The 13,822-nt window shown below is 41.2% G+C and overlaps 1 protein-coding gene across 1 annotated transcript in view; it reads left to right on the forward strand.

The window, feature by feature from the left end:
• The first annotated feature begins 5,231 nt into the window (after positions 1 to 5,231).
• Positions 5,232 to 13,822, forward strand: part of LOC120573299 (alpha-2-macroglobulin-like) — a 58,324-nt gene continuing 49,733 nt past the window's right edge. The window contains exons 1-4 of the mRNA XM_039822956.1: positions 5,232 to 5,249; positions 12,935 to 13,022; positions 13,176 to 13,356; positions 13,618 to 13,774. Of these exons, the coding sequence (XP_039678890.1) occupies positions 12,937 to 13,022; positions 13,176 to 13,356; positions 13,618 to 13,774 (424 nt within the window). The 5' untranslated portion in view covers positions 5,232 to 5,249; positions 12,935 to 12,936. The remainder of the gene's footprint in view (positions 5,250 to 12,934; positions 13,023 to 13,175; positions 13,357 to 13,617; positions 13,775 to 13,822) is intronic.

A 13,822-nucleotide genomic window follows, 5' to 3' on the forward strand; every position in this document is an offset into this window, starting at 1 on the left:
TCAACTTTTCGTGCGCTTGTGACTTACAATGACTTCCAAAGATACACAACAGCTACAAGTGTATGCACTACAGGATTTACCCTATTATACTTTATCGACAGGAATAGATAGGTCAAACAGCAAACAGCCAGCCACAAATAGTCTATAAACAAAGCATCAGGCTGTCTTTGAGATTTCACATGAACAACGGTTAAAGTTACTCAGGCTACCGAAGAATACCAGAATTCCTCCGTTCAATTAGACCATAGCGACGCACCCCAAGCTTCCATCCTTAACAGCCATGTATATGGACTCTTCCAGTATCTCCACTGCTGGCTGTTACAATTTAACGGGAGAGAGAGGAGCAAGAGGGATTAGGATCATCTTCAGTTATTTTTTCAGCTTCTTCTTGCGAGCGTCATGGTGGCAGGTGTGCTAACAGGGCTTGCAGCAAGTGAATCGGTTGTGCTATTAATGTCATCGCTACACAATTTCGTAGTAAAAACAAAATTAATTAAACTGCCTTGTTTTCTTTTTGCCATGGCTATATGATGCTTACTGCAGAATGGATTTCAAGGACTTGCGTGCTGATTAATGGCCTCCAACGTTTATATTTTTCCTTCGAATCTTTGAGTTAACATGTGCTAAACATGAGTTGAATTTGCACCGCAGCGCTGCCATGCCTTGATGGTCATAACAAGAATAGCATGTATAGTTTTCTTTATTGAAGTGAAATCGCCATCATGCATGAATGATATTATTGCAGTTTTACACATAATATACACAATGAAATTACGCAAAATTACATAGTCAATATTTTTAGAGACCCCGCCCAAAATTTCACTAATCACATTTTCAGGGGAGCCCATGACTTATTAAGGGGAGCCGAGCTCCCCCTAGCTCCCCCGTAGTTTGCACCCTGCAGCTCACGTTCCCTAGTGCCCTCTGTCAGCAGTTCCCAAGTTCCCTCTTTCCCCAGTTCCCGTTGACTCTCTGCCTCCCCCTCACTCTCTCCGTCCTTCTTGGGTCGTTTTTGGTTCCCTAGACACCTTTTGTTTTTTGAATCTTTTTGATATTTCCCCCTTCGGTCCCTCTCCGCCCTCCCGGGATTGACTTTTTGTTTGTTGGGACGTCTGGGATCCGTCCCTTGAGGAGGCGGTACTGTTGTGGTTGTGGATGTTTCTGTTGATTTGATTTGATTTGATTAAACTTTATTGTCCACCTCAGTGGAAATTTGTCTTTGACTTCTCCGACATCAATGACACCAATATAAAATTACATTAAAATACACACAGTTAACAGTACAACTCTAATACCATCAACATGCAACAACAGGAATGGAAAACAGTGCAAGCAGTTAAGATAAGGTAGGTGTCGATCTACAATTAACACATTTAACATTTTAAGTTAAGTTCATGTATCGCATGGGGAATAAAAGATCTCTTATAAATGTTCCGACTCGCCCTTGGAACCCTGAATCTACAGCCAGATGGAAGCAACTCAAACTCCAAGTTTAGTGGGTGTAGGGTATCTGCTGATATCTGTCTGGCCTTCCTGAGTACCACATTATCAAATACATCCCCAAGCTGCCTTTGTGACTTGCCAATCACCTTCCCTGCAATATTAACCTTGTGTTGTCCTTCGGGTCCCAGTGACCCGAAGGACAACACAAGGTTTATGTACTTCCGTTTACTTTGTTGAGAATTGCTCTCCAAACAAGGGTTAATACAGCACCTTAGTTCTTGTTTGTACAGCATTTTGGTCAGCTTAAACTGTGTTTAAATGTGTTCTAGAAATAAACTTTACTTACTTACTTTACAAAAAATAGGGTTTAGAGAGCAATTCTCAACAAAGTAAACGGAAGTACATCATCCTTGTGTTGTCCTTCGGGTCACTGGGACCCGAAGGACAACACAAGGGTTAACAATTTTGGAAAGCTTGTTTTTGTCTTTCACATTCAGGTTACCATACCAGGCAGTTATATGAAACTGTAAAATACTTTCTACTAGGCCCCTATATGCCATCTCAAGAATGTATTGACTGACCCAAAAACTCCTCAATTTTCTAATTAAAAACAACTGTTGGTTAGCTCTCTTAAACATACTCTCTGAGTTAACATTAAAACTTAAAGTGCGATCAATGATTGTACCCAAATACTTGAAATTTTCAACTACTTCCACAGGCCGGCTGTTAAGTACAACAGGGTTTAAGTTACTGGCCTCTCTCGGTTTCATTTGTATTATAAGTTCTTTTGTTTTAGTCACGTTAATTTCCAATTTAACAGTCTGACTCCAGTCCTGCAGTAAAGTGACTTGGCTAAAGTAAGCTTCCTCATGTGCTGCATTATTTTCTGTGAGAAGTCCCACCAAGGCCATGTCATTAGATTGGTGCTGTGCACAGTCATTTCATTTATATAAATAGAAAACAACAGAGGTGACAACACACAGCCTTGTGGTGCTCCAGTATTTATAACAAGCTCATCTGAGTAAACCCCTTTCATTAACACTCTCTGACGGCGGTCAGTTAAGAAACTTCTAATCCAGTGAATAAGCCCGCCATTCACATTCATCCTATGAAGTTGTTCTAAAAGAATGTCAATTTGCATAGTATTAAAAGCAGAAGTAAAATCAATAAAAAGCGATTTTGGTTTTTGCAAATGTTTAGCTATTTGATTTACAAGAGTAAGAGCTGCATCCTCTGTGCCCCTATGTGGCCTATAGGCAAATTGAAGGGGGTCAAGTTGATTTTCAACAGAAGCCATTAAATGGGTGCTGACCACCCTCTCCATACACTTAGCTAAGAGTGGAGTGAGTGCCACTGGTCTGAAGTCTCCAAGGGCTGCAGCCTTCGAGACCTTAGGCACAGGTATTATTGTGGATTTCTTCCATGAATTTGGAAAAACACCACAATTCAGCAAAATTTGAAACAGCTGAGTAAGAACCCCTTTAAGCTGTTGAGAACATACCTTTAACACCCTTCCTTGAAGGCCATCAGGCCGCGGGGCTTTATTTGGTCTAATTTTAGAGAGACACCTGGCTACTTCTTGTTCTGAAAGCTGTATATGTTCATAGCTACCAATCTGATCACAGGTAATACTACAGCCTATTTTTGGGTCTCTCACATCGTATCTTCCATGTTTAAATCATTAACAAATTTGCCACAATCTGTCACATTTACACTTTGTTTTTTTCCCTCCCTACCCATTGTATTTAATCCCTCCCATGCTTGTTTTGCATTACCTGTACAAAATCTTTGCTCAACCTTATTCTTAAAATCTATTTTTGCTGTGAAAACTTTACGCTTAAATTCCTTCTCTTTCTCCTTTACTACATCAGTTTCTCCTCTCAAAAATGCAGCCCTTTTCTCATTCAAACACTGAATTATCCTGGAGGTGATAAAAGTTTCTTCACAGAACTTAATATAACATGTGATTGTGTCTGACAATTCATGACGATCAGTGTTCGAACTATACCGTGGCCTTCAGGGGAGGCCATTTTTTTTCCTCGCGGGGGGGGGGGGTCGTGCGCCTGCAACTTACAATGACTTACAAAGATACATAACAGCTACAAGTGTATGCACTACAGGATTTACCCTATCAAACTTTATCGACAGGAATAGATAGGGCAAACAGCCAGCCACAAATATATAAACAAAGCATCAGGCTGTTTTTGAGATTTCACATGAACAACGGTGAAAGTTACTCAGGCTACTGAAGAATACCAGAATTCCTCCGTTCAATTAGACCTTAGCGACGCAGGGGCGTAGGCAGAAATAGTATTTTGGGCGGGCCAGTACAAAAGCGGGTGGTCCATTTTCTAAAAGACGAAGTAGCAAAAAGGACTAACTGAAAAAAACAGCAACGATTTTACCTTCCAACATACTGCATTACAACGGCAATAACAGTACTGTCTACAACATGCTCAACCAACAAAGCTCCGTCTAAAAAGTTTGTACACAACAATATAGACAAAAACCTGTAGATTGTAACATATTCAGGCTAAAATATATTTGCACCGGCAGCAACAGCAGCATTGGCTCTGCACAGCACTGTTATAAAATTAACCCATTTATTGCACAAAGTGGCAACTATACATGAACCCACACAGCAGAGAAGGCATTTACATACTGTAGGACGTAGAATAGCCTCCATCAGACAGAAATCACACATGGAACAATGCAACAGCATTGTTGCTTCAGGACTATGGTCAGATCATGAGCAGCAAATGGCTACCAGCAGTAAAAGAAAATCAAAGAATGAAAACTTCCAGCCAAGCATTGTTTAGCTAAATTATGAAAGATATAATGAAAAGTGGCCAGCCAGGTGCCAAATCTTAGACAGTGTATTAAGTCCACGGCAGTGACAGGATCAAAGAAAACTCAAAACTAGGTCACTCACAGAGAAGTTATCTTCTTATTTAATGTGGGCAAAACACAAACGCTTTTCAGGTAGAAGCCATCATCAGTATTCACCATTTCTTACTAAAATAGGAAGGTTATTAGGTTAGCTAGGTTACTTAATTAATAACACAAGAAGCGTGAAAGACGTTTGACTTAATGTTACCTGTGTGAGGGCCTCCTCTCTGGCTGATGGGCCGTCAGCTCCGCTGGGGAAATGTCTGCACATACTGCAGAAAAGCTCGTCCTTATTTACACTGGATTCCATCCAAGAAAACTGTCCATACCACTTTAAAGAGAAGCCATTGTTGTCGCGGTAACTTTTAACAGTGCATTGCTTAACACATCCGTGGTAGCTAGCTACGTTGTCTAAACAGCCAGCTAGCTAACGTTAGCTGCTGAAGGCAGCCCGGAGAGTCTGCCTGTTGTTACCATAGCAACCAACTACGTTCCGAAGGCGTTTGATTGTTTGGTTTAAACAGTTTTGTTTTAATCAGAAGAAAATACACATTAAACACACACAACTAGCTAGTCCTGTTATTATTTCTTTTTTTGCATACATTTGAATATTTTTCATAACAAAACGTATTTTGATCAAACTTGGCTGGACGGGCCAGTGAGTAAAGTGGGCGGGCCAGTGCCGCCCCGGCCCATTACTGGCTACGCCCCTGTAGCGACGCACCCCAAGCTTCCATCCTTAACAAACAGCCATGTATATCGGCTCTTCCAGGCTCTCCACTGCCGGCTGTTCCAATTTAACGGGAGAGAGGAGCGAGAGGGGTTAGGATCATCTTCAGCCAGAGAGGACATTATTTCTTCAGCTTCTTCTTGCGTTGTCACCCCGGTGGGAGGTGTGCTAACAGGGCTTGCAGCAGGTGAATTATTCGTGCTATTAACGTCATCGCGACACAGTTTCTTAGTAAAACCAAAATTAATTAAACTGCCTTGTTTTCTTTTTGCCATGGCTATATGATGCTTACTGCAGAATGGATTTCAAGAACTTTGCGCACCGATTAATGGCCTCCAATGTTTATATTTTTTCTACGAATCTTTGAGTTAACATGTACTAAACATGAGTTGGATTTGCACCGCAGCACCGCCACGCCTTGATGCTCATAACAAGAATAGCATGTATAGTTTTCTTTATTGAAGTGAATTGGGTTTAAATCACCATCACGCATGAATTATATTTTTGCAGTTTTACACATTATAATCCACGATGATCACATTACACAAAACTGAAATTGCACGTCAAAATGACACATTGTCAATATTTTTAGAGACCCCCCAAAATTTCACAAATCACGTTTTCAGGGGAGCCCATGTCTTATTAAGGGGAGCCAAGCTCCCCCGTAGTTCGCACCCTGATGACGATCAGAGCATGCATCAAAAAACATGCGCCAATCCGTAGAGTCAAAACAATCTCTAAGCTCCTCCACCCCATCCTCAGTCCATTGACGTACAGTTTTCAGGAGTGGTTTTTCTCTCCCGACTTTCTGTCTATATGTTGGAAGGAGATGAATGACGTTATGATCGGACCTTCCGAGAGGAGGGCGGATTGCTGACTTATATGCGTCTGGGATATTACCGAAGCATTGGTCCAGTATACGAGTGGAGCGAGTGGGCGTGGTGACGTACTGTTGCAGAGACCGTGGGTAGATGAGATGATAGCTGACATGTATTGAAATCCCCCAAAATAAAAACCGGCTGGTCAGCCGATCGGGAGAGTGCAGCATTGAAGCTGTCAGTTATTATTTCCGCAGCTTCTTTATTATTTGGTCCTGGGACATAGACAAGAATAATGGTGATTTGCCCAAACTCCCGTGGAAGGTAAAACGGCCTGATAGATACAGACAGCAGCTCATAGTCTCTAGTGCTTACTCTCTTGAGCACTTTAAATTGTGAGGCCCAAGCGCTGTCAATAAACATGCAGAGTCCTCCCCCGATGGATTTTTGGAGACGACACCTTATCAAGATCCGCTCTTATAACTGTAAATCCCTCCATGTCAATGCATGTGCTGTCCTCGTGGAGACATGTTTCTGTGAAACAGAGCAAGTTGCTCCTTCTAAAGTCTTCCTCAAATCGAAGGCGTGTTGTAATGTCATCCAGTTTATTATTTAAAGATCTGACGTTTGACAGAGTTATAATGGGAAGCGGGTGTCTGTTTCCTCGCCGTCTTAGCCTGTTACGAACGCCCCCCCCTCGAGCCTCTTTTCTTGCTTTTGCTACCTTGGGCTTTTCCATGTGGGGTTGATGATACATGATTTAAGTCCACAGGCACAGCTTTATTCCGTAGGGCAAGAAGAAATTCCCTCGAGTAGCCTATGTAATCACTGGCGTCGTTCGCATCTGGTGTTCACCTCCCTCATTATTCCCGGCTAGGGCAAAGTTTTCTCTATAGAGCATATAGCATATAGAGTGAATAAAATCACCACTGCCCGCGGGTAATCCATTTCCATTTTGCTTGACTCAAAGACGTAAACAAAACATACATTGACAACACAATTAATCGTCGTAAATTCACAACAACAAACAAACGGAGAAGCACAGGGTCAGCAGCCGTGCCGCGCCCCCCACAGTCACCTTGCCAGTTTGTATATTTTTGTTGCCGTTTCCTGTCTTGTATATTTATTCTGTATATTTCTGTTCCGTTGTGTAAATTTATCCTCTTTTGTATATTCTAGACTGTGTATATTTCGTATGCATATTTCTGTTCTTTCTGTTTCCTGTTTTATTGTGATAGTCTATTTTCTGTCTTGTCGTGTCTAGTTTTGCTTCCTGTGTTGTCCTGCCTTGTCTGATTGGCCTTCCCCACCCTGATGTGTTTCACCTGCTGTATCACCTGTCCCTCATTTGCTCATTACATCATGTATTTAACCTCTGTGTTCCCTTTGTCTCTTGTCAGATTGTTTTGTGTCCGTTTGTGTCTGGTTAGTTTGTATGTGTCTGCATCAGCTCCCGTCAGTTTCTGTGCTTACTGTTTCTTCCTGCTTGTTTTTTTTTGGATTCCCTTAGGTTAGTGATGGGCGAACGAAGCCTTGTGAAGCCTCTGAAGCTTCTTCCTGATTGTATTGCAAAATGATCCGGAGCATCAAAGCATCAAAGACAACACAGTGACATCTAGTGGTTAGGCAGCAGAAATGACAGCGGCAATGAACTCAACACAGCCGAATGAAGCTTTCAACACGAACGTAGGAGAGACAGAATGGACACATGCATATGGCACGACATGACTGAACTTGAATTAACCCTTGTGTTTTCTTCCCGTCAACCTTGAAAGAAACACTTTTTCCCGACGTTTTTGATGCCTTTTTTTCACAGCTTGTTTAAGCTTTTTCCAACGTTTTAAATTGTTAAATTTTTCTTCTACACATTTTCAGCGCTTATTTCTATGCCCCATATTTTCTGATATGAACCAAAAATTGAAAACTGTTCAATGTGACCCGAAGTCAACACAAGGGTTAAATTACATGAACATGACATGACGGAATTAAAAATATAAAACCTATGTTTGAATGTTTGGATATAACATTATAATATATAAACTATATATAAACTACTGTGATCAGGATTTGAATGTAAGTAGACCTATGTTTAATGAGGCTAAATATGGATTCAATAAACTGCAGCAACAATGCCACGTTCTACCGCTATGTAGAATTACGTACAGGTGTATGTAAGTATAGGCTAATTTCTATTAATAGGCTAATCAAATAAATTAGCAAGCCACACTCATAAACCCGCGATGTTCCAGTGAAATTCTAACGGGCCGTTGGTACGCACGCAGCGACATGAATCCAGCAAACCCATCCGGAGTCTCAGTGACGTTCGAAGCTTCGGACGTCATCAGTCACATGCTTATTTCAATTCAATACAAGCTCCAACACTGGGTTTCGAACCAGTGTGCTTTGCGGGAGTGATACAAGCTTCGGTGCCTCGGTGTCAAACGTCCCATCACTACCTTAGGGACCATTTGGTATTTATGGAATGGACCACCGGAGGAAAATAGGGGAGGGTCATGTCTTTTTATTCTTTATTGAGGGGAGGGTCATCCAACATTTTTCAGTCCAGAGGGGGGGGGTCACCCAACTTTTGTATTCACGAAACAGCAAAATTTCAAAGTGGCTTGTTTGGTGCGTATTTTTCCATGTAGCTCTTAGTCTCGGCCCCCGCTGCCAGATGGGTCTGATCCATGAGTTGCTGTGGGGCAGGCAAGGGGAGCTGCCCCCCTGGTGGCTGAAACGGATAATTGCGTTGTTTAAAAAATGAGTGGAATCATGGGCTCAGTTTGGTTTGAAATGTGCTGGGGACAGAGACGTATTTGGAAGTACATTTCCAGAAGTGCTGGGTGCAATGACTCATTAATTTTTTTTTCTCTTTCGCGCAGGTCTTGTTTGAAAGATGCTGTCCTGTAGCTTACTAATGAATAAAAATGTGGTTTAATGTACGTAAACAATGATCAATGATTACAAAATTTCTCTCTCATATTGCTCCTCATAACCACTGAAAACTGTCAAGAAAATCAAACCAAAAGTCTAATTATGACTGTGGGTTGACTCCCAACGGTGCTCATAGGCTTTATAAGTCCTAACGTGAAAAAGCTCAACGTGGTTTAATGTACCTAAACAACGATCAATTATCACCACATTTCTGGTTAGATTTTTTGACAATGAAGAAGAAAACGCTAATGGGAGATAATTTATAATCGTTCGATTTCGGTTTATTTATTTTGACAGGCTTAAGTGTTCATTACAAGATATGGCCATGATACATTTGGTGATCATTGATCGTTGTTGAGGTACATTGAACCACGTTAAGCAGAATGTCCCGACAGGCAGTGTTGTGAACAGAGAAGCGTGCAGCCAGCACAGCAGGCGGGTGTGTGTTGTGTGGTGTGTGTGTGTGTTGTGTGTGTGTGTGTGTGTTTTTGTGTGTGTGTGTGTGTGTGTGTGTGTGTGTGTGTGTGTGTGTGTGTGTGTGTGTGTGTGTGTGTGTGTGTGTGTGTGTGTGTGTGTGTGTGAGATCAGATATTTTATAAATATCTTAAATAACACAAAACAACTAAATGGTGGTAGGTAATTCATCTGATTTCATATACTGCTTTAGTAAAAAAAAGTATTTCCTGGCTGACGATGCGAGCAGCAGGACGCAAAAAACGAAAATGACTGTTGCACTAGCTGGACATCTTACCGTGCCAAGGTTGCAATAAAGGTTTCCTAAATGCCACATTTGATGTCAGCTTACTAATTGATTGTGGGTTTTGTGTAGATTTGGACTTTTATACATTTATTCCACTTTGTTTAAACGGCGAAGTGGAGGAAGCCTAGTGACGAGCCCATAGCAACCAGTTTGTGTGTTGAATGTTACCCAGAGTGTTATCCGGACCATAACACCTATCGTTTAAAAGGTTGAAGGAATCTGAGGTACTCAAGTTGTTAAGATGTCTTCAATATCTCATTGATTATCATGTCATGCCTTGGCATGTTTGAATGATTATATTTTAGTTTAGTTTTATTGTTGACCTATTTTCAACGGTCAGCACATCTTCTCTACTGTGTTGTAACTCATGACCAGTATGTGACTTTATCCGTTCACAAATGTTTATTTACTGGAAAATTGTGTCTACTTTGGCCCTAGTAATCGTTAAGAGCTGTTTGCATGACAAAAGCAACAAACAGGCTATGCAGTTGCTGAATCTGTCCTTATTTTTAAATCGACAATGGTCAGTTTAAAAGATTTCCGTGAGTTTTCGAGAGGCGTTGAGTTGCCCTTATTTGCATAAAGTAGCCTGGACCACAGCTACAGTGCCTTGCGAAAGTATTCGGCCCCCTTGAACGTTTCGACCTTTTGCCACATTTCAGGCCTCAAACATAAAGATATAAAACTGTAATTTTTTGTGAAGAATCAACAACAAGTGGGTCCCAATTATGAAGTGGAACGAAATTCATTGGCTATTTCAAACTTTTTTAACAAATAAAAAACTGAAAAAGTGGCCGTGCAAAATTATTCAGCCCCTTTACTTTTAGTGCAGCAAACTCTCTCCAGAAGTTCAGTGAGGATCTCTGAATGATCCAATGTTGACCTAAATGACTAATGATGATAAATAGAATCCAGCTGTGTGTAATCAAGTCTCCGTATAAATGCACCTGCTCTGTGATAGTCTCAGAGGTCCGTGTAAAGCGCAGAGAGCATCATGAAGAACAAGGAACACACCGTGCAGGTCCGAGATACTGTTGTGGAGAAGTTTAAAGCCGGTTTGGATACAAAAAGATTTCCCAAGCTTTAAACATCCCAAGGAGCACTGTGCAAGCGATAATATTGAAATGGAAGGAGTATCAGACCACTACAAATCTAAGCGAACCCGGCCGTCCCTCTAAACTTTCAGCTCATACAATGAGAAGACTGATCAGAGATGCAGCCAAGAGGCCCATGATCACTCTGGATGAACTGCAGAGATCTACAGCTGAGGTGGGAGACTCTGTCCATAGGACAACAATCAGTCGTATACTGCACAAATCTGGCCTTTATGGAAGAGTGGCAAGAAGAAAGCCATTTCTTAAAGATATCCATAAAAAGTGTCGTTTAAAGTTTGCCAAAAGCCACCTGGGAGACACACCAAACATGTGGAAGAAGGTGCTGTGGTCAGATGAAACCAAAATCGAACTTTTGGCAACAATGCAAAACGTTATGTTTGGCGAAAAGCAACACAGCTCATCACCCTGAACACACCATCCCCACTGTCAAACATGGTGGTGGCAGCATCATGGTTTGGGCCTGCTTTTCTTCAGCAGGGACAGGGAAGATGGTTAAAATTGATGGGAAGATGGATGGAGCCAAATACAGGACCATTCTGGAAGAAAACCTGATGGAGTCTGCAAAAGACCTGAGACTGGGACGGAGATTTGTCTTCCAACAAGACAATGATCCAAAACATAAAGCAAAATCTACAATGGAATGGTTCACAAATAAACATATCCAGGTGTTAGAATGGCCAAGTCAAAGTCCAGACCTGAATCCAATCTAGAATCTGTGGAAAGAACTGAAAACTGCTGTTCACAAACGCTCTCCATCCAACCTCACTGAGCTCGAGCTGTTTTGCAAGGAGGAATGGGCAAAAATGTCAGTCTCTCGATGTGCAAAACTGATAGAGACATACCCCAAGCGACTTACAGCTGTAATCGCGCGCGCAAAAGGTGGCGCTACAAAGTATTAACTTAAGGGGGGCTGAATAGTTTTGCACGCCCAATATTTCAGTTTTTTATTTGTTTAAAAGGTTTGAAATATCCAATAAATTTCGTTCCACTTCATGATTGTGTCCCACTTGTTGTTGATTCTTCACAAAAAATTACAGTTTTATATCTTTATGTTTGAGGCCTGAAATGTGGCAAAAGGTCGAAACGTTCAAGGGGGCCGAATACTTTCGCAAGGCACTGTATGCAAATGAGGAGCGGTTAGCTCGATGCCTGCATCTCGAAGTCGCTGCGACGCTACCAGAATGCTTTGCCTGGCTGCTTACATAGACAATGAATGGGAAGTGTGGAAGTGGCCAGTGTGGAAGTGGCCAGTGGACACGTACCGTTAGCCTAGCCTGGATCCCAGCTTGCTTGCCTCACATCTGCTTCCCTCGCATTGCTGCCTGTGACTTAAGTCTTACATTCGCTGAAGTATTGTGTTCTAGGTCTTAAATCATTTTAAACGGGTCTTTATTTTACTACATCCATGCAATGTTACTTATAATGCTCTCTTTTTTTATTCCGTGGTGTTTTTTCTTTCACTAGTCCAAATATTTTGTTGTATTACGACTACAAATGTACTACCAACATGCAACTTGTATTGCAGCCAATCAGCTTTTGTGTTATTGGTGCGAGTCAATCACAGACATAAAACTGATTTTATTCTTCAACTATGGGGAAGTTCAAGTTTAACGATACTAAAACAGAATTCAGGGCATAGTTGATGTTGTGATAAAGGTATTACATAGCGTCTTAGAGGTCTTAAGACGTCTTAAATTTGAGTTGGTGAAACTCTGGCCAGGCTGTTGTCTCCACGCGCTCCACTGAGCGAGTAATCTCGCCAGGATGGAGCTAGATTCTCCTGGGACTGGAACGCAGAATCTCAGTTACATTTTTGAGGACGTTGCATGGTTTGTTGTGTGCCGAACTAGTAAAAAGTAAATCATGCAGTTTTTGCACAAGGTCAAATACTGCCCCGATTTCTTCTTTTTATGCTGCCCCGATTTTTTTTTTTTTTTTGGAGCATGTGGCAAGGAACTACACATTTCACCTTTTTTTTTTATTTGCATATTCTAAAATTATATAAACAGACTGATTCAGTAAAAAAATATCTTTTCATATTTTCATTATTATAGTTGGAATTAAACTATCTGGACTTCAAACATTGCCCAATTAATTGCAGTCAGCATTACACACCACAACATGAAGTCTATAAATGATTGAATGGGTTACCTTAAAATCAAACAGAGGGGATGTGTGGGTGGGTTTGTGGGTGTCTCTATCAGAGACTATTAAACAAATGCTGACTCAGGATCATCTCATTCAGTCATGGGTCGTCCTGGGATTCAGATGTGGACATGGAAACTGTGTGTCTTCTTGAGCTGGATGTGCGTGGGCCAAGCGGTGGCAGGACCGTAAGTTACCTCTACAGTTTAAAAATAATAATAGTCTGTGGTTGAATGAATTGATCATGGGAAAGGATTTTATGCTGCATAATCTTATGGGTTGGGGTTATTTCCATGTAAGATCCAGTGAGATATCTACTGTATGTGTGTCTGTGGCTGTAGGCAGTACATGGTAGCCATTCCTGCAATTCTTGAATCTGGAGCTGAGACCAAATTCTGTGCGAGTCTCCTGCAGCCCAGCGAGACTCTGGAAATGAGCGTCACTCTGATGTCCCAAGAGGCGAATACAACCCTTCTGAAGGAGACGTCCAGTCAAGAATTTCATACCTGCACTAAATTTAAGGTCAGCAGCTTTCCTGATTTGATTCATGTGTCCATTTCCATAAAATGTGTTAGCTTAATGGGATTTCATAACACATAGAACCACACAGAAAGTACACAATATAAATAAATAAGTTGTGTAAATTGACAACTGCTGTTGTAATCCATTTGTGATTTAAGGATTTTAACAATTCAAGTTACAACAGATCAAGTTAAATATTCATGAATCATATTTTAATGTGATATAATGGCTCTCTCGGTGTCTATAAAATCTCTGTCACAGGTTCCTTTAGTGCAGGATGAAGTGGTGCAGAACTTTGTGGTGGAGGTACGAGGCGACACATTCTACTCTAAACAAGTCCGAAAAGTTAAGATCAAAGTCTACCGACCAATGACATTCATCCAAACAGATAAACCAATCTACCTCCCAGGACAAACAGGTAATTTTGAGCTGATGGGTTTTTACTTGATTTATGTTGTTTACTTTA

This window comes from Perca fluviatilis, chromosome 2, assembly GCF_010015445.1.
Source record: "Perca fluviatilis chromosome 2, GENO_Pfluv_1.0, whole genome shotgun sequence".
In the NCBI taxonomy this organism is placed as follows: Eukaryota; Metazoa; Chordata; class Actinopteri; order Perciformes; family Percidae; genus Perca; species Perca fluviatilis.